The sequence below is a fragment of the Malaclemys terrapin genome, chromosome 22, assembly GCF_027887155.1.
Source record: "Malaclemys terrapin pileata isolate rMalTer1 chromosome 22, rMalTer1.hap1, whole genome shotgun sequence".
Taxonomy (NCBI): Eukaryota; Metazoa; Chordata; order Testudines; family Emydidae; genus Malaclemys; species Malaclemys terrapin.
In genome coordinates, this window is record NC_071526.1 from 14,659,216 (window position 1) to 14,681,879 (window position 22,664).

General features: G+C 37.1%; 1 protein-coding gene across 2 annotated transcripts in view; it reads right to left on the minus strand.

Moving 5' to 3' along the window:
- Nucleotides 1-22,664, minus strand: part of NFYC (nuclear transcription factor Y subunit gamma) — a 60,779-nt gene that overhangs the window by 24,397 nt on the left and 13,718 nt on the right. The window contains exons 2-4 of one of the 2 annotated variants that reach the window (XM_054012014.1): nt 20,322-20,423; nt 5,328-5,440; nt 459-530 (exon numbers count right to left, since the gene is read on the minus strand). In XM_054012014.1, the coding sequence (XP_053867989.1) occupies nt 459-530; nt 5,328-5,432 (177 nt within the window). In that variant the 5' untranslated portion in view covers nt 5,433-5,440; nt 20,322-20,423. The remainder of the gene's footprint in view (nt 1-458; nt 531-5,327; nt 5,441-20,321; nt 20,424-22,664) is intronic. The other variant, XM_054012015.1, reaches the window with a different exon arrangement.

Genomic DNA, 22,664 nt, shown 5'->3' on the forward strand with positions numbered 1-22,664 from the left:
AGCCTTCCTGTCTGACCTTTAGCATGTCAACTCTCTGTGCCTCTGTTCCCTATATGTAAAATGGAGATATTACTTCCATTCCTCTCAGGGTTAACTCATTAATTTTTGTGAAGCACTTAGACACTACGGTGGCAGTGGCCATATAAGTACCTAGACAGAGAAGGCTGTATGAGGCACCTAACTTGGCCTACTTCATTTGACACACACATTTACCATTTTAGAGCACTCCTCAAAAAGAAACGATCACTCCAGTTTCTAGGGGGCTTTTCACAGCACGAACTGTGAAATTGTTCTGATAGCGGATGGGGTATTTTAATTCTTCTACAGATTTCAAGAACAATAAGGTTGTTTTTCTTACATACGCTGCAACCCAGAGAAATGACATCTATAGTGCTCATCAACAGGGTTCATAACCGTATGTTTTGTTTCACAGCGTAAAAGACCAAATATGAATTTACCTTCACATCTTCATCCAGTTTCATAATCTTCTTAATACGAGCCAGTGGGAGTTCCTGCACTCTAAAGTCTTTCTGCAGAGAGCAAAAAAAGAAGACTTCATAAACTGTTCAACTATACATAATTCAAAACAAAAGTAAGAGATAAGTGATGTTCAGGAGAATTCAAAATTGGCCCTTTCTGCTTTAAACAGTGTATCTGTCTCCTGTAAGAGGCAACGATTTTTATTCTCCAAGGTAATGTAACTACAAACACTTGCTGTTTACCCTCTTATCCACTTTTCCTAGCCATTCCAGTTGTTACATACTAGATCATTTCCCCCTCCATCTGCGGAATGATGCTGTGCATAGCTGCTGCCTGCAATACAGGCAGTGGGCCCTGGAGCAGGTCGCACTCCAAGCTCAACCTCCTAGATCTTGCTCATTTCTCCCCCACCCACCCCCACGACACAGACTGTGCAGAAAAAGGATCGCTCATGGAGGCGAGAGGCCAGGGGAAGACCTCTCCCCTGCAGGCTGGCGACTAGGGGGCAGCTGCTGGAGTTTGCTAGATGACTAGGAACTAGGAGGTTGTGAAAGTGGAGAGGGAGGACTGCACAAACCTGCCAGTGGGAAGCGAGAGAGAAGCGAGGTCTCTGGGCAATGTGTGTCAAGGGGAGAAGAAGTGGGGATCAAGCAAAGGAAACCAGAACCTGCATTTCTGTGCACGCACATTTGAGGTGCATTTAAAGTTGAATTTTTAGCACACATTCAGCATTAATGGGAAGGGTTATTAAAAAAAAAAACCAAAGACAAATAAAAACATGATTTGTTCTTTAAAAACATGATTTTTATGCAAATGTCATGATTTTTTTGAGTTTTGACTCAATTTTTGAACTCTTGGGATTGGCAAAACTACTAATTGACTTGGTACCGCATGCCATAAAATATAAAATTAACATGGCACACATTAAATGGTTAAAAACTGCTCACGTGACAGACCTCAATCTAAATGTCGACAAACAATCATCATCGAAGAGGTCCCACAGGGATCAGTTCTTGGCCATATGATAGTTAACATTTTTATCAACAACCCGGAAGAAAACAAAGCCGTTACCAATAAAGTTGGGGAAGAGGACAGGTCATTGATACACAGCGATCCAGGTTGCTCAGTAAGTTTGGCACAAGCAAACAAAATGCATTTTAATAGGGCCAAATGTAAAGTTGCACATATAGGAACAAAGAACATAGGCTATACTCACAAGATGTGGAACTCTGTCCTGTGAAGCACTGATTCTAAAAAAGACTTGGAAGCTTTGGTGGATAATCAGCTGAACGTGAGCTCCCAGTTCAAAGCTGTGGCCAAAGGGGCTAATGTAATTTTTACATGTATAACTAGGGGAATATCGAGTAGGAGCAGAGAAGTTGTATCACCGCTGTATTTGGCACTATGCGACTGCTACCTGAAAATTGTATCTAGTTCTGGTATCCACAATTGAAGAAGAATGTAAATAAATTGGAAAAAAAGAGTTCAAAGAGCCATGAAATATGCCTTAGAAGAATGAAAGATTCGAGGAGCTCAATCTGTTTAGCCTAACAAGAGAAGGTTCAGAGGTGACTAGACCACGGTTTACAAATACCTACATGGGGAATAAAAAATTGACAATGGGCTCTTCAGTCTAGCAGACAAATGTCTAACTCACAAGATCCAATGGCTGGAAGTTGAAGCCAGACAAATTCAGATTGGAAATAAGGTACAATTTTATTTTATTTTTTTAACAGAAAGGGTAATTAACCACTGGAACAACTTCTGCATCACTGGCAATTTAAATCAAGACTGGATGTTTTTCTAAAAGATATGCGCTAGTTCAAACAGGAATTAATTTAGGAAAGTCCAGTGGTCTATGTTATGTGGGAGGTCAAACTAGATAGTCTACAGTGGTCCCTTCCAGCCTTATTATCTAGAATCTTTGAATTAGTTGTGACTTCTGTGCAGATCTGTGAATCCTTTCCAGGAAATCTCATAGTGATACAATTCTTCTCCAGGTCCTGCCACAGTTGAACAACACCTTATAATTGGTTATTTTTAGGGGGGAAATCTATTTTATTCCTGTAAATAAGTACTATGGCTATTAGACATTGCATATATTGTGTATTTATTTTGGTTTAAGAGAAGCATGGCATGTTGTCTGGCTACTACCCAGCTAAACAAGATTTAGGAGATCGATTCTTCACCTTTTCTTTTTCCAAATTAAGCATCAACATTTTCACCAAGCCTCTTCTAACTTAATTCTGAAGCTGTAATGTATCATTAGTACTATTTTCTATAGTTTCTCCAAGATTAGGCTGCATTTCACTGTGTTTTATGGGGAAAAAACACATTCTTAACTGTTCCCCTTTTCCCCAGAATTCTAGCTAAAGTGTGCACACCACAAAAGCACAAGAACAGAAATAAAGATTGTCTCAAAGAGCAGTCAACCAGAACAGTTTGTACCTCAGGTAACTGCTTTGACCACCCACTACACAATACACAAATGAATTCTCAAATTTGCCCCGGTCCACGTATGCTGCAGCACTCAGTGTGTTGGCTTTACTAGACATAATAATTTCAGTGCCTGATTATGTGCAGGGTGGCTAGATAGGACTGTTTTATAATTGTTTTTCCCCTACAGTCCTTATTAAAATTTTCATTCAGGCAGAAGCTTACAACTCGGCATTCAACATTTTTCTAACTTGCAATGCAATAAATAGATTCACATGACAGCAGTGTTAGAAATTAAATTGCCCATACTAGGAGAGCTGTAGACTAAACCCTTACCACATGCAGATGAAGACAAACTATAGCTCTTGCACATAAGAGCTCAGTACACAAAGGGATCAAAGTAATTAATTCTGGTCTCTGCATACAGATTGCTACATCTGTTTCTTGAGCTGAGACTGTATAACATGCTGAAAGGGGAAGCTTATCTTTAGACTACTGTATCAGGACAGGGTTCTTCATTTCAAATGGACCATCTTCAAATTGAGTCCTTTTGTTTTCAGCTAATTTAAATTAAAACCAGAAAAGTCAGCATTTAGGACAGACTACTGTAATGTCGTAGTAGAGATGTCAGTTGTTCTTGAAAAGGCATTTTTGTTATATGCCCTTATTCTCAGAGGCTTATCTTTTAAGTGGAAAAAAATCGGGCGGTGAAATCTTTATTGTTCATTCTCAGCCTAAAGATGAAATTTTTAAAAATAAATCTGACAAAATTCTGTTCAGCTCTGCGTTATTTAAGCATTTGAAAAGTGTAGGGTTTTTTTGTGTGTGTGTTTGTTAAATATTGTGCACTTTGTGTTCAGGTTATTTTTAAAACTTCACACTTGCCAAATTAATTCTTAAAGTGGGTATAATACCTTTGAAAGGAAACTTTATCAAAATTCCACCCTCAGAATCACATCCATAATACCTGCTAACTTCAATAGGAATACGCTTATATAATAATGTAGGCTAGAAAATCATGAACATATCTTATTTGAAAAATAGAAGATAACACACCAAGATGCACTGGTCTAGCTATGCACAAGCGAGTGCATGGGTATACTGAGCCCTAAACTGCCTATTACATTGATATTGGTGCTTAGATATCAAAGTGATAAGTGTGTAGAAATATCATCGATTAAACTAAATTGGTCTAGATAACATTGAATATTCTGAAATAAGTAATGACTGTAGAAGCCATAACTAAATATCCTGAAATTTGTGCATTTAAATTTTAACCAATAATGTTGCACAAGTGTACTTCTTCCTCAGTGGATTTCACAACTGTACAGGAAAACTGGTAGGGGAAAGGCAGAGGCCCTACTACCAGTCTGTTTCAAAGTGATGTAATCAGGTGAAGGAAGAAGCTAATGGATTTCCACTAAGTATTGAGGAAACACCTAGCCCTGATCCCCCCAGATATACTTTGCAACAGAAATTTTTCTTTTAGCCCTGGCACTAAAGCTTTAAGTTTCACTAGTAGCAACACTTATAAGATATAAAATATGATTTTTTGAATGTACCAAGTCAGCAAGCAAGTTTCAAATAAAATATGACAAAATGTAAGCCCTATTCTGGAAACAGAAAATAAAAATCAATCTTCCATCTACAGATTTTCCTTAATTCTGGGAAACATCTTAACAGTGATATATATTGTTTGCTAGAATGTGGCAACTATGGAGCAAAAGTGTATACAAATTTAGAAGCACTGTCGCCATTTTACATTATGGAATTCCAACAGCAGTAAGTACATTCTGTAACACATATTCCCAATCACTTGACCGTCAGTTAATCAAAGGCAGCCAGTATCCTGATAGAATCCACAACCATTCATCTACATTTGTTTCAAAACTGTTTTTTTTCCCCAAAGGTTTTGAATACCTTTGAAACCTTCTAGGAAATTAAGTTACAACTCTCTATATGAAACAGTTTTTGATTCCATTTTTCTCTCCCCTAAAAGGTTTTGGTTTAATCTGGAAAACTATTTATAATGGATGACTATTGTGTCTCCATAAACTATGAAATATGTAAATTTGATTTCATTATCGCTGAGCTACATCCCAAATGTTGGTAAAAGCGTACATTTAGACAAATCAGCTCACTTCAGCTACATGGTGATCATTTTCTAACCCCGCAGCTGAGCTAGGAAGCTTCTTCTTGCATGGGGCCAAGTTCTGCCTTGAGATACTTATGCACTAATTCAACTGTTGACTCCAAAGGGACTTATCTGTACATATCTGAAAGAAGAATTTGGCCAAATGTAGTTGGTTTTTGAAAATATTTTACTATAAGACACTGAAGTAGCAGGTAACTTCTGTTGTACTAAACATTTTCTTAAGGTTTTATCACATTGTCAAAGGACACTCTCTTACCACTGTTAGATTTCGAATCTCCTCCATGACCCGAGGCCAGAAAGACTGCAGGCTTTGCTGAGCATCACTACTGCCAGTGGCGCCAAAGCCACCATCTGTGGACATGGTGATAACTGGGGGAGGAGGACGGGGGGAAAAAAAAGAAACATTAGTAGAGATGGAGGAGACAATAGATTCAAAAAGTCCTAGAGTTTTTCCTGAATCATTTTGCAAAAGTCTCCAAACAAGACAAGACTATCAAGTTCACACAACAGTGTGTGAAACTACCTGTTCTCTCCAAAAAAAGACTCCAACATAGTTTCAAAGATCTGAAGGTTGGCAAGAAGTTAGTCACTCCCTTTTATTATTGGAATGCCCACACTATAGTTCTATTAAATGTCTAGTCCAAAAAGGCTATTATGATGTCCACTGAAGAATTAAAAGACCACCAATATCTTATCAGATCTGAAAGGCTTGCAAACTTACTAGAGTAAACACCAATCAAGAAGAGCGTGAGCAAACAGGAGGTCATCTCTATTTTGGCTTCCATCCACTATGAGTTATCTACACTAGTACTGTTTTTTAAAAATTAGAATCAACTTAATTCAACAAAATCAAAGAAATTGTTATGCAGCTACTACTCTGCATTAGCCCACACTATTGTAAATCACAAATTTTAAACTGAAGGTGTCTACTTACCCTTTTTTGTATTTTATTAAACTATGCTTGTCATTTGGCACTCTAGAACTGAAGTTTGGGAAGCAAATTCTGTTCGACTTTAGAACTATTCAGAATCTATTTCATGGATACCTTATAACCTGTACCTTGATAAGAGACCAAACTTAAGATGTATGCGAACACTTGTAATTGTGATCAACAAATTTACAAAATATACAGCAACTGAATTACAACCACAGTGGAGAAGAATAGGACTGACAGGCAGATAGCTATACAAAGTTAAAAAAATAATCGAACTTGGGTTTACATGCCACTGAAACACTGGGCCAATCCTGTACCCTTCACATGCAAATACCTCCTGGAAGAAACTGCAAGATCAAACCCTGTATGTGCGACCAAAAGAAATGTAAAAACAATGAGGAGTACATGTGGCACATTAGCCCACGAAAGCTTATGCCCAAATAAATGTGTTAGTCTCTAAGGTACCACAAGTACTCCTTGTTGGTTTTGCTGATACAGACTAACACGGCTATCAATTTGAAACCTAAAAAATGTATAACATTTAAGCCAGAAGTGGCTAATGCTGGACAAGCCCAAATATGCTCTTAAAAAGCACTTTAATTGCAAAGAAATAGCTTTATAGTGGGGGGAAAAGGGACTCAGGATGAAGTGTGATTCCTTTAGAATTTCTGACAATCTAACAATCTTTAACACTCTAGCAAAAGAATGCTTAAGTTGTGCTGTGTTTACACACTAGAATCATTCCAATTCTGACGGCATGTATGAATTACAGAACTGTAGAACACTGCAAGACAGAACTTGTTATTCCCCAGGCATAAGAAGTGTTTCAGGGAATGCCAAAAGAGTCACTGCTCACTTCCCAAATGAACAAAGAAATTAAATGTTATGCTAAATGTTCTCTTGGGTCATCCAAAGCCGCTTTGATGTTTCTATTTAAAAAAAGCCACTCCTAAAAGTTCAGTGGGTTGTGGGGAGAGAAACTATGCGCTGCTTTTCAAAAGACAAATCTCAGTGTGTGTGTGTGTGTGTGTGTGTGTGTGTGTGTGTGTGTGTGTGTGTGTGTATATATATATATATATATATAAAATCGGAAAAGGCGTGGGGCAAAATTTAGAGCTGGCATATTAGGCACAATTCCCATTCACTTCTGATCCAATGCATATAATGGTTTATTTCTGCCTCTTCAAGCTGAAGGAGGAGCAAAGTAATTTTGAAGTTTTATGCGACGTGGTTTAGAATGTTGTCTGGGGGAGATTACTGTGGGCTTTAGACCTGTTGTGCCAAATACAATAATTACTCTTCATAAAAGAATATTGTTAGATAAGCCTACAGTAGAACATTCATGGCTAGTTAGGTACAAACTAACTCAACTGTAGGCTCATAAATTCAGGACATATTGAAAAGTGCTGTGAATGGTTACATTTAATTTTTTTAATTTGTTGGGGTAGTTTGACAGGGTATAAATATCTACAAAAATGAGATTAACCTATAAATATTTGGCTAGTATCCACAAACTGTTGCAATAATGGTAAAAATCAAGGCAAAAGCAGTTACAAAATTTCTCTGGAAACAGAAGTGACCAGCGGGTTATTCAGTAATTCTAACTGCAGCCAATTTTCATAATTAAGCCACCTATGAATGAAAAATCTTCAAATATTTAAAAGGAAAATATAAGTAGATAAAATATTTTAACTAAATCTTGTAGCTGAATTCTGAATTTGTGCATCTTTCTTTGTCACATGAACAGAAATATAGATTTAGGAATGCACAAGCTAATCCTTGAAATCTGCTCTGTGATGGCAATATGCTCTATGTAACTGAACTCGCATATCAATAACACTAAGACGGGACAGGGACTTTCCCTCAACTCATGATGCAATTTACTCAAAAGGCAAACCAACAGTTATTCAAGCTTATGCTTCAAAGATGATTTGCATTCAAATCCATTTAATACCACAGTGAATTACAAACAGCAAGAAACAGAAAAGCAAAATAAAGCAAACCAAGAAAAAAAAATATACCAGCCACTAGGAAAATATTTCTAAAACCTACATGGATATTACTCAATTGTTTTATCTAATGCTGACTAAGCCTTACAGAAATACTATGCAGTAGCTAGGGTGACCAGACAGCAAGTGTGAAAAATCGGTACGGGGGTGGGGGAGTAATAGGCACCTATATAAAGCAAAGCCCCAAATATCAGAATTGTCCCTATAAAATAGGCTACTGCTAGGGTGACAAGATAGCCCGATGACCAAAATATGGATTTAAAAAAAAACCCCAAACAGTAAAAAGTTCTCACAAACACTAAAATCAAACCAGAAATGTTTTCATGATTTGCATTAATGAAAATACTTTAAACACTGCAGCATTGTTTTTGTGCATGAGAATAAAAACGTTAGTGATAACAGAAAGTGAAACTGACAATCTAATTAGACTGTCCAATCTCAGCAAAATTCTGAAAGTAAGTAACGCGCAAGATAAGTAATACACCCAAGATAAGTGTAACACATACAAATTTTTAACACCCTTCCCCCAGTTTTATTCAAGGTGGCATTTGCAAAAAAGGTAAAGAATAGATTAATATCTTGAAAGTATCCTTTTAAAATTGCTACTGCCATATGAAATACAGTAGAACCTCAGAGTTTTGAACTGACCGGTTAACCACACACCTCATTTGGAACCGAAAGCATGCAATAAGACATCAGCAGAGACAACCCACCCCCACACGCACAAATACTGTATAATACTGTGTTAAATGTAAACTACATAAAGGGAAAGTTTAAAAAAAGATTTGACAAAGTAAGGAAGCGATTTCTGTGCTTGTTTCATTTAAATCAAGATGGTTAAAAGCAGCATTTTTCTTCTGCATAGTAAGGTTTCAAAGCTGACTTAAGTCAACGTTCAGTTGTAAACTTTTGAAAGAACAACCATCACCTTTTGTGCAGAGTTACGAACAACCTCCATTCCTGAGGTATCGTAATTGAGGTTCTACTGTATGGACTTGCTTTTATGACTCATCATTTCCGAAAGTGAAAGCTGTACCACATGAAGAAAAGTTGAGATTCCTGGATCTTTTCCTCTCAAAATAGAAACGACAGCTTTTGATGCAGAAAGCATTGAACATGACTGTATCAAACTGTATATCATTGTTCATATCAGTAATGAAAAGTAGTGCAGTTGTTTGTTTTTGATTGAGAATCCACTCCAACTAGATTGTTCAAAATGACAACAAATTGGTGAATAAATTACTACATATTAGACAGGAAGGACAAGGAAATGTTAAAGTTACACTAATGAAAAGCTTTATCCTCTATTGTCTGTATCTGCTAAAGCAAGTTTTCCCTTGTATTCCATATATACCTATTGTACAAATTAGCACAAGATATTGGAAGAGCTCAAAGCCAGTTTAATCTAGTCATCTAGAATTTAAAAAAACCCTTAACAAGTTAAAATCATATCTTCGAAGTAAATAAATACAAGACCAATATTTCAGAATGCAGAATCAACAGCCTGGTGGTTGACTCAAAGATAATTGCTACTTTAAATAACTGCTTAAGATAATTATTAGGAAACTGCAAAGAGAAGGCAGTTTGAGGTTACTACAGAGCTATTAATAATTATCTCCAGTAAAAAACATACAGCCGGAAACGTGATGCACCAATGGCTGATGGGTCTGTGAAGGAATGCTATGCTGATAGAAACTATTTAAAACAAACTTGGATGTCTGTGTCTTCTAGGCAGGTTAGAACATCTTGAAACATTAATACAAGCAGTCATTGGCATAAGAAAAAAAATAAAAATCATGTTTGACTTCGAAAGTCGGGCTGCAAAAGAAAAAAATAAGACGAAAGCAGGGGGATTACACCAACCTAACCATTTTCCTTCAGTTTAATTAGACCAAGAAAAAAAGAAAAAGAAAAAAAAGATCAGTGGGGAGAAAACTGTCATTTTTCAAAATACACAACATTTTATCAAACAGATGAGTTTTGTACAATCTGCAGAACACAGATAGTTTACAAATCAGGCTTGTAAGTGCTGGAGAGAGAGATATGGTTCTACTTCAAAGGATACAACATCTGCCTATGTCAGAGAAAGGATCAAGAAAAATATATTGATTTAGCTAAACTGCTATACAGAAACTGATTTAGTTAATTTTGTCCACACAAGAAGAGGATTGCACATACTGATTTCAATTTACAAATTCCTTATGTCAGACTTGATTTAAAGTAAATCGATATAAAGTAAACAAACCAAAATTAAAATGCCCACACAAGAAGACAGTTGCACTGATTTAACTACGTCAGTTTCTAGATCAATTTAGTTTTAACTGATACAAATTTATTGTGCTGACAAGGCCTAGGATTTCATTACATTTTGCCTCACTTCCCTTGAAAACTCCTCTCTCTGGGATGTACTGCGAACCCTTGGGATCCTCATATTCCCTACTTTAAGCACCTCTCTGCATTATCATTGTCACTATCCTTTTAGCCCAGGACATGAGTGCACAAAAATGTCCAACAATACTGCTCTTTAATGTGGCCAGCAGAATCACTGCTGAAAAATACAAGGCCAAAACCAACCTCTGTATCATCAGGTTACCATAATAAACAACATTTTGCATTTATATCGCACTTTTTCATCTAATGAACTCAAAGACTTGATCACCTTTACAAATATTATTAAATCTTACAACCAACCCTACGAGGCACAGAAGTTCTACTTATTCTCCAATTTATAAAATTGGGGTTATTTTGGAAAACGGCCACAGCTACTCAATGCTTCATTTTTTTTGCCCCAATTTTATAAAGGAAAAAATAATGAAGCATTGAGTAGCTAAGGCCGTTTTCCAAAACGTTCTCCAATTTTCGGTACCCAAATTTAGCACTACTGTAAGAGGGGTTAAAAAAAAAAATCAGGCCAAAGATATCTGCAGTTGAGCACCCAAGAGTTGAGCACCCAAATCACAAGCTACTTTTAAAGATTTTGACTTAAGTACTTCAACCGAAGTTGCACAGCAAGCCAATATCAGAGCCTGGAATAGAACTTGATCTTTCTGGCAGCTGGCGCGTGCTCTGACTTCTAGACCAAATGTTTGAATTAAAACCAACATAAAATGACCCAAAATAGTAAAAGGACACACGCTTCCACAGGGAAAAGGTTATAGTCTTGCAGCAGAAGAGGACTGTAATTTAATTAGAAGCTCTCAGCGTGAAAGAGACCCTTAAATTCAAAAGCAGTGTCAACAAGAACCACACGCCTCTGCTGACTAGCATCAACAGCATCAAGAGAAATAAAGAACACAGCATAATTAAAATAAATCACTAGAGTTTATGGGGGATGATAGGATTTTTATGATGCTATACTACATGAAACTAGAAACTTATTATCCCATCCCATGTTTTTGAAGGGGGATAAACTCAGACTGGGATGATCAAATTTCAGAAGACTAGAGGAAATTAAACAAAATTGCTTGCCCACTGGCTAATAGCTTCATCTACAGATCTCTAGATTGCATCTCATTCCTGTGTGAAAGGTTTGTTTTTTTCCATTTTGCATTTTAAAGCTGTATGTGAAAAACACCTGACACCTTAGAGACTAAAATTTATTTGGGCATAAGCTTTCGTGGCTAAAACCCACTTCATCAGATGCAGTATATATAATACAGCACATGCAAAGATGGGAGTTGCCTTACAAATAGGCCACTTCCACCTGAATTGGCCTCATTAGCACTGACCCCCCTACTTGGTAAGGCAACTCCCATCTTTTCATGTGCTGTATTATATATACTGCTTACTGTATTTTTCACTCCATGCATCTGATGAAGTGGGGTTTAGCCACGAAAGCGTATGCCCAAATAAATTTGTTAGTCTCTAAGGTGCCACAAGGACTCCTCATTGTTTTTTGCTGATACATGCTAACACAGCTACCACTCTGAAGTCTGATATACAGTAGCTCTTCTATTCATGAAGAAGACAAAACGTAGTGTTATAGTGAAACTCAATCTACTGAATAGTCACTGGAGTTTTTGTATGTCTGAATAGCTGTTTACGGTTCTGCTTTCACTCTTTATGGAAGCTTCATGTATATAACTGTGGTATGTATCCAATCATTCAAATCAGCTTCTGTACCAGATGACTGGAGGATAGCTGATGTAGTTACAGGCCAGTAAGCCTAACTTCAGTACCAAGCAAAATGGTTGAAACTATAGTAAAGAACAGAATTATCAGACATACAGATGAACACAATTTGTTGGGGAAGAGTCAACATGACTTTTGTAAAGGGAAATCATACCTCACCAATCTATTAGAATTCTTTGAGGGGGTCAACAAACACGTTGACAAGGGTGATCCAGTGGATTGAGTGTACTTGGAATTTCAGAAAGTCTTGACAAGGTCCTTCGCCAAAGGCTCTTAAGCAAAGTAAGCAGTTAAGGAATAAGAGGGAAGGTCCTCTCGTGGATGAGTTATTGGTTAAAAGACAGGAAACAAAGAGTAGAAATAAATGGTCAGTTTTCTGAATGGAGAGAGGTAAATAACAGTGTCCCCCTGGGGTCTGTACAGGGACCATTGCTGTTCAACATATTCATATACGATCTGGAAAAAAGGGGTAAACAGTGAGGTGGCAAAATTTGCCAACAATACTAAATTATTCAAGATAGTTAAGTCCAAAGCAGACTGTGAAGAGTTACAAAGGGATCTCACAACTCTGGGTGACTGGACAACAAAATGGCAGATAAATTCAATGTTGATAAATGCAAAGTAATACACATTGGAAAACATAATTCCAATGACACATACAAAATGATGGGGTTTAAATTAGCTGTTACCACTCAAAGATCTTGGAGTTATTGTGGATAGATCTCTGAAAACATCTGCTCAATGTGCAGTGGCAGTTCAAAACACAACAAAAAACAAGCTAACAATGTTAAGAACCATTAGGAAAGGGATAGATAATAAAACAGAAAATATCATAGTGCCACTATATAAATCCATCGTAAGGCCACATTGTGAATACTGTGTATAGACCTGGTCGCTCATCTCAAAAAAAGATATAAGAATTGGAAAAGGTATAGAGAAGGGCAACAAAAAATGATTAGGGTTATGGAACAGCTTCTGCCTGAGGAGAGATTAAGACTGGGACTTTTCAGTTTGGAAAAGAGACGACTAAAAGGAGATATGACAGAGCTCTAACATCTTGATTGGTGTGGAGAAAGTGATTAAGGAAATGTTATTTAATCCTTTCTCATAGCACAAAAACTAGGGGTCACCCAATGAAATTAATAGGCAACAGTTTTAAAAAACAAACAAAAAGAAAGTACTTCTTCACACATCGCACGGTCAACCCGTGGAACTCATTTCCCAGGGGATGTTCTGAAGGCAAAAACTATAATGGGGTTCAACAAAGAATTAGGTAAATTGATTGACGATAGGTCCATCAATGGCTATTAGCCAAGATGGTCAGGGATGCAGCACCATGCTCTGAATGTCCCTAGCCTGTGTTTGCCAGAAGCTGGGAGTGGACAACGGGATAGATCAGTCAATGACTGCCTGTTCTGTTCATTCCCTCTGAAGCACCTAGCATTGGCCACTGTCGGAAGACAGGATACCGGGCTAGATGGACCACTGGTCTGATCCCCAGCATGGTCATTCTTCTGAATCTCTAAAATCATATATGGAGACAATAATCTCACCATTTCAAACTCAACCTGGGATTCCTTGGCCTCATTTCTGCTGAGAAAGTTATATAAACCGGACAGTCCTGTGCTCCCCTACCTGCAGGATCTGGGTGCTTGCTTATGGGTCCTGGAACATCTCCCACTTTATCTAGCCTCCTCCTAATAGGCAGTACGAGTACTTAGCATGTATACAGCTCTATAAATCTTCAAATCACTGTACAAAACTCACCAGTTAATTTTCATCAGACTCCAATACAATAAGATTTTTCCATTTCACAGATAGGAAAATATGAAAGAGAGGTTAGGCACCTTGCCCAAGGCTATAAAGTGAATTAATGGCAGAGCCAGGATTGGCCATCAGGAGTTCTTGGCTTGTAGTCTCATGTTTAATATGCTACTAGGCCAGGCTTTGAACTTTTCCATTCTTATTTTCTCACTTTTTTTCTATTTACGTTAATGTTCAGTATCTTCATATAAGATATCCTTTGTCATCTAATGTATCCAATGAGTTTTACTTTCTGAATGCACTGTTTTTGCATTTTGAATTGTGCTACTGTATTTTTGCCTTTATGTTGTGAAGCATTAATGAAATGCTACAAATAAATATTCTAGTACACATATATATTGCATGATTTCAATGAAAGCAGCTTCAGGAATACAAGATTACTTTTATATCTGCATTTTGTTGTTGTCCTGTCACATTCTAGTATATCATTCCCAAGTACAAAAGGAACAAGAGAAACATGCCTGAGCTGAAAATGGTTAGTGCTCCAACAAGAAAGATCATTTTGCCTCAGGATGCTGTTGGTGTTACAAAATCCACTACTCACAAAAGGTCTTTCTATCAGGAAGCTCAGTTGCAGAAAAGGAAAAACAATGTAGAGCCCATATTTCATGCTATTGAAGAATAGTACCTAAAAAGGAAGAATAAAGAGCATCTCGCCTACCACACAACACAAGAAACTGGAAGCCAACAGAATCAAAAACATATTTGCAGTATCAGAAAGTGAGCATATATTTGTTTTGTCAACATTCATAATTATCTTTCTGATAAATATATTTTAAAAATGCGTCAGACTAAAAGTCCTCAGACTACAAACATCAAAATAGATTGCTGCAGTCTCCACAATTCAAGGGACAGATTCTGATATTAGATATGCAGAGCTCAAACTCGTGTATCAAAAAATCTGCTCTCCATAGTAATAAATTATGTCGTCACAGGCACTTGAGCATGACAGCATCAAGAAGAGGAACAATCTAGCAAGCAAGAAATATCCTCACAAAAGGGTACATGTATTTTAACAAAGTTTTAGTAAAGCACGTTTCTTTAAAGTTGGTCTGAGCATGAAATTGCTTTCTACATATGAACTGGGGAAGCAGCACAATACCCATAGCCAGATACTGCAGCAATTATATTTTAATTGCAAAGACCACATGCCCTACCTTTAACAAGTCACATTCAACCCATTGACTGCAGAATATAAACTGCGAGCTTGAAAATGAACTGCATGAGATGACATTTTACAGTCTCAGCAACAATAAGAATGTCTTAGCTGTACTGAAAGCTAGTTTCTGGGCCACTGATCAATAGCATTTGTTCTTCTACATGTGCGTTTGCCCTGCTCCAGTCCCAAGGGCTGACTGTGATCTTGCTTTGAAATCATCCTTTGAGAAGCCATACCAATGGTCTGACAACTGCTTCCCAAAGTGCCTGAACCTGCTGTACATTTCTCTGCTTCAAGGCCTACTCAAGAGGACATATAAACTTTCAGCCTGGCAGCTGACCCACCTATCAAGAAATACTATCAAAGCCTCAAATGTATTCCATTTACCATTCCAAATAACTATTTTTAGGACAGAGGCCAAATAATATAGCTGCCGCAAGCTGACAGCATAAAGATACAAGAACTACAGTCACAGAAAGAAAATGAATCCTATGTGCTTGGGGGGGAAAAAAAAAGCTCCGATTTTTAACCGGCCTTCATGGTGAGAGACTGTTCTCTTCACCACCCAAACACATTCAGTCCCTGTCCAAGCTGGAGCACCATGCCGTCAAATGGTTGTAAAGCAAGGTTCTGGATAGCATTACAGAACTATTCTAACAACAGTTTTTAAACAATGGCGTAGATCGCAAGGTTAGTGCTGCAATGTGGACAGATTTGCTTCCAAACTAACGATGCTACAGTATCAGTTCCATCCCTTTCTCTGCTTTCTACTTAGTTGGGTCCTAGCTTGGACTTGGAATATGTTAGTAACTGCCCGGCCTTGCCTAACACTAGATTTTTGGGGAAAGTTCTCCCTATTGCTAACACTGATGCAGATCCACAAGCAGCAACAGAGGGACCATTAGTGTAGACAAGGGCTCCAGGAGGCCACTGGCATTTTTAATACTGTGCTGTCTAACCTTGAGTGCTGTAGTAGTAGTGTGCTCACCCTCTCTAGTCTCACATACTGAAGCAACCAGCATGACAGACTAAGAGGAGGCACTGATAAGAACCAGAGACCTGCATCCAGCTCTCCTGAAATGGAAAGATGGTCAAGCAAAAGACAGTACATGAAGACGGGGAGGTATTACCTGAAAGAGTCTTAGGGGCTCAATGTTTCAGAGTATTCCATAAAAAGAATAATGAATGTGCAGCTTGGGTATCTGATTTGTAATGAACTAGGCCCCAATATATACAGTCATAGCTATGCATGACAAATGCTTTCCAACAGAAAGTAATTTGAATTGGTACAGAGGTTTGTTTCCACTTTTGATATATCCACAACAGGAAACAAAAAAAGGTCTGGTACAGAAAAAATATTTTTAACAACAAGTGGGGAAAAACATGTATTTAATGTTTATATATAATTTAAAAATAATTTTGTGGCACTGTAGAACCGTTTATTAATTTTGGAAACAAGAAGAATCTAATTTCAACTAAGGCAGTGAAAACTTATAAACAGGAAACTACAATAAAGAAACACCAGTCTTGACTCCGCATAATTGTCAACATTAGTGGATATCTAGTCTCTTTGGACCTTTTATAATAAACAGTAACTCTATACATCAACACCTTGTTTTCCAGCAAGGCAGTGCTTTAACGGAAATCAGTAAAGGAGGGTCAACATTTGCATAGCTGATAACATCAATAAGTGATCACATGAGGAAAACATACTTCTTATTTTATCTAGATTTCCTATATAGAAAGAAAGAATTCCCTGAATAAGCAGAGTTAGGTCTCTTCAGGCTCTATTAGGTCACATCTGAGCCCGTGTGCAGGAAAAGATCCTTAGTCTACTTTTAAAAGAATTCTCCAATTGTGTTTTAAATGCTTCTTATACCTTGATCCACATGAATTCAAGAAAAAAAGGACCAACATTTCTGTGATTTAAACACGCAGCAATATAAATATACTAGTGTAAGCAAGTAGAATCCTCACTCTACTATGAGCACAGTACACACACACACACACACACACACCACAAAGCCCGTGCTTACCATTTTCCAGGGGTCTGACTTTACTGACAACTCAAACAACAACAGAATTAAACCTCAACCTAAGATTTCTCTTTAAGCACGACTGTTCTTAGGGTTTTCCCTGCAGGACCGCTATCTATCTCTTTCCAATTGGCTCTGATAGGCTCTGCAACTATGTTTATACTCCTTGATAGGAGCTAACCAGACACTCCTGATCTAACTTCAGAGAGTGACTCAGTTACTGCTTTCCTTACAGGCTTCTGGCACAGGAGCTTAGGGTGGCTCAGATGTACCCCAAATTCCTGTACAGAATCCTGTTACAACTAGCTTTTCGGAATATGACCAATTCATCCAAAAATGAAGAAATCTTCTGGGAAAGTGGAATAGCATGCTTTCCTATACAATCAATGAAAAAAAATATTGTCAGCAAACCTTAAGGTTCATATCAAGCTGCAGGGTATTAATTAATCTACCAGCTTTTAAATATCCACCAGAAATCTTGATATGTCCTTGGAAAGGATGCAATTAAGCTACAGTGTTTACAAAGGCCTCATTAGAAAGGTGGGTTGTCAGACCCCTAGGGATTTTTAAGTTTCCTTTCTAAACACATTTTACTTCTTAAAGGTTATTTGCACAATAGTTCCTAGAGACCCCAACTTGCTTGACCATGATTCAGTGACATGACCCAAAAATGGGATTCCCGTTCCGCAAAATCTTTACAGCAAAATACAACAGAATGTTTTATATTAATGCTTATTATAATTATTATTATTATGGCAGCACCTAAAGATCCAATCAAGATTGAGACCCCATGGTGCTGTACATGGCACAAACTGTCATTTCAAATTGTGAAAAGTAGCAATTTCTTAAGCTTTTCAAAATACTGAAGACTGTCTGAAGGAAACCTATCTACGTTGCCCAGGATTTAGCCACATTATTTCTATAAATATTAATCAGAATCACATCCAAAAAATGTGCACTGGACTGAAAATTTACACTCTAAATTTTGCATATGGTTGCAGCAATTCTGCATTGCACCTCTACCCCAATATAACGCTGTCCGCGGGAGCCAAAAAATCTTGCTGCGTTATAGGTGAAACCGCATTATATCAAACTTGCTTTGATCCGTCGGAGTGCGCGGCCCTGCCCCCCCGGAGCACTGCTTTACCACGTTATATCCGAATTTGCGTTATACCGGGTCACGTTATATCGGGGTAGAGGTGTATTTGAATCATACTGTATGCCAACAAACCAGCTGCCATAAAAACAGGGTCGTCTTCTCTTAGCACTGGATTGGGAGTCAGGGATCCACAAGTTCTAATCACAGCTGATATGACCTCTTGAGTCCATAGACAAGTTACAATCTATTTGCCTCAGTTCCTCCATAAAATGGAAATTCCAGGAGTGTTGTAAAGCACTTTAAAGACAAAAAGTGCTAAATACAATTATTCTGGCATACACAGCAGCAGCAACAATGCAGTGATCCGTAAAGCACAGTAATTCTTATCTTGATGCACAGGAAATAAGTTATGCATAAATTAGGGCAAGAATATCAACCAGAATCAAGAGATTTAGGCACATCTTTCTATAAATGGCTATAGAGGAATTTAATTTACAGGATAATTTTGACGCTATCTCCATAAAACAGTGCTGCAAAGATAAGAACGTTTCCTCAGATGAACATGAACATATCCCACTGACTTCAATGAGGGTTTAATGTACATATTCAAGGAGATAGCTTTTTCAAATAAAAAAAAGAGCACCTGCAAATATTCAACTGCTTCTCACAAACCAAAATACAGTATTTACAAATACATGTTTCCTTCTAATACCTTTACATCAAGAAACTTCTATAATTCCTCAGTTTCATTTTAAACTTTCCCCCTTTTGAAAAAGTTTTAGATGCTTAAGTTGCTTGGATAATAAAAACCTAGCACTATATATTTCTTTTTAGCTTCAAAACACTATGCAAACATGAGTTCCCGCGGCACCCCTGTGATGTATTTTACATATTTCCATTTTGGTGAACTGTGGCACAAGACTTGCCCAAGGTCATAGTGAGCTGCAGAGCCATGAATAGAAGTGAGGAATGACTAGCTTGCAGTGCCATGTGTAACCCATTAAATGACAGTGGAATGAGTGATAGTGCCCATGTGAAGCAGAACTTAATTTGGCCATGTGACTCCTTCTGAAGTGCAAACTCTGGGATGAAGACCTGATCCTGAAAAGAATTATGCATATGATTAACTTTAACGTGTCAGTAATCCCATTGAATTTAATGGAAATACTGATGCTTAAAGTTAGGCATGTGCTTACGTCTTTGCAGGATCAGGGACCAAGACTCCACATTTGTTGTAGTAACCTGCAAAAGGAAGCAATTATTCTTTAAACATTCTGGCAAGCACTTAAGTATTTGTCATATAGACCATAAACATAAGTAAAGTTACATTATGCGAAGAGATGTGTGCATCAATACCCAGATATCCAACGTGTGTTGAATTTTGCATGTGAATTAATACACTTAGGGCAGCATCGTCTAGTTGTTAAGAGTAGGGGCCAGGACTCTATTGCCAACTCAGGCAATGACTTAATATATGACCGTGGGCAAGTCAGAATTGCTATGCCTCAGTTTCCCCATCTGTAAAACTGGGATAATACTTATCTTTATAGAGCATTTTGAGCTCCTCATTTGAAATGCACTATGGGCAAAGTACTTCTATTACATAATATCACAGAACTCATGTTAAAGAACTCCACTGTCTTATCCATGTGACTTTGAAAACAAAATAACTGCACATATTATTTGTTATGCAAACTTATTTCTCTAATTTTAATCCGAGGGATGGTTCTCAGTTTTATTTACAAATTAGACAAACACACACACCATAGGGTTTATTCCATGATAGGACCACCAGACACCTTCAGTGCACTGAAAGGCATGAAACTGAATGCAAGAGACTCAATAACTGACCTTTTCTTAGTGCAGCACACAACTAAAGTGTCATAGTGACTGTAAAATGCTCAATTTTAATGTTTTTAAAGGGTGATCCATTTAAAAAGTAAGCAAAACTAATCTGAATTGCTGTTTGTGTCAGTTATTTTAGTTTCCTTTCTTCCTTTGAACCAGAGAGCACAAGTTCACAGTTAAGATTTGGTACTTAAAAAGTTAAACATTTACCAAGATTTTTTGTGTTTTCGCTTTGCACTCAGTCCTTCCCAGGTTTGGTTTCAATGTTGGCAAGATTTTTCCCCATACAGAATAAAAATGGATTCAAAGGGCCTTTAGATAGATAAAAAAAAACAAGTGTTAAGATATACCTTGTATATATAAATTTCGATATCAAATGCTGAAAAAAGATGTAAAGGACTCTAATAATCTGAACACTTTTTGAATAAGGTCTATTTCACATGGTAAAATACTAGGTACTTTGTATACATTAGAACAACATCCCACATGGTGCAACTTGTCTCCTAACTTTAATCTCGTTCACTCAGGGAATCTAGTATGAAATATGTGTATATATTGTAGTTTTATAAATTTAAATTGTTGTATGTAGCAACAAAGCTTGGCAAACCATGAGTTTGCCAGCCCAGACACAACAAAAATTTACTCACTTGCTGTTATTCATGATCATGAGGTGGATAATAAGTGAATGATATTTAACTTACCTATTAAAAAAAAAAAAAGTTACTTGGCCCAAGGAATAGAACTGTGAAAGGCTGATGTAGCGTGGTTTTAAATTTAACTTAAAAAAGCACTCCCGAAATAAATGTGACAACTTCTCACTCCTCAGAGACATGATGTGTCTTATTCAGATTTGTACAGAATATGCTGATGAAATTTCAGGGCTGTTATTTGGCATCAGTGAGATACAAATTAAGTGGATTTGTCACGTCTAAAAATATATTAAATAGTTTATCTAATTTCAAGGACTGAAGATGATGAGTTTTGGCACATAAATATATTCTCAGGATCAAATATGTGGCAGCAATAAATGTCAGCATACATTTCAAACTATACTTATTTAGAATGTGCCCTGGGCTGGAACATTAGTAACCTCAATACTCAACGGTATTTTTAGGAATTTTGTGATTTATACCTACATTATGCACTATTTTCTACATAACTTTAGGCTACTATCTGGTAAGTGTCCAATAAGCATATAAGTGAAAGTGAGTGTCCTTCAAGTACTAATATTTTCAGAAACATGGTTAAAACTGTTCAAAAAATGAACAGAATTAAAAGTTAGTTAATGAAGCCCTTGTAACTACCAAAATAATGGTGTACAATTTAACAACATCAACAAAAAGCAGCATTTCATAACGTCTTGGAAAATCCAAAAGAATAATTCTCTTAGCCCTGGAAGATTCCTGAAACCAATTCTACATCTAAGAAAAAATAAAAAAAGATAACTTGGGCTTCCTGAACACACTTTAGTTCCTCTCTCTTTAAAACATCAAAGAACAGAGAAGATACCCTCCTGCCTCCACTCAAAAATTAATAGTGGCTCTATGAACCCTACCCTAACTTCCTTGAGAAAATCTTTTTAGACTGTCAATAGTAAACACTTCCATGTGAAAGCCAACAACACAGCTCTCATTTGTGGGGCACCTTTGGAACTTGCTGTCTCTTGACAATCCAAGAAAGCCTGGACTGGGTGATATCTGGCCATGACCCAAGAACTTTATTTAGCGTTTGGTTAAGTTTTGACTTTATTTTTTGCTGCATTTTGTATTTTAAACAGCAGGGATGACTGAGCATTATATATAGATTTCTCACATGTAGTCCTTACTCAGGCAAAATACTCTTAAAACAATGTAGGATTAGACCATATGCTTTTTTTTGGTGGGGAGGAGGTTAGGGAGGGGGGTTGTGTGTGTGTTTTTTAATGTTAGCCCTCACATACTAGAGTTATTGATACACAACACATATGAATATAGACAGGTTTTTGAATAAACAAATCACATATACTCACATACACTTAACTACCATTAGACAACCAAACAATGTAACTGGCTGAAAGACCTAAGCCAGTTAAGTGCTATTAACCACCTTTTTAATAGTTGCACTAGACAGGGTTCATATAGGACACTGAGCTCAAACACAGATGCTGCAGCAATTTTGGGGCCGAGTTGTGATTTAATCTTAATGCAGCACTAAGTGCTACATATTTCTTTGCTCTTCTGTTGCATTTGTAGGACCAACCATCAAACTGCAAATAGGGGGAAAAGGCAGAAAGAACAATTCAAAATAGCACCAAACTATCAGCAGACACCACGTATAAAAATAAGTCATAGAAAGCAAAAAGTCTCCTTGTAACTATTTAATGCATGCATAATTATGGATTTGAAATTTTTATTTTTTCAGATAGAAAAGAAAAAATAATATTTGCATGCTTTTTGTTGTATAACAGCTGTGATTTTTTTGGACAGGAAGGTTGTTTATTTTGCATATGAAGATTGTTCAAATAATTTTCCTGTATATTTCTTTATTCATTCTTTTAATCCATGTGCTTTGTAA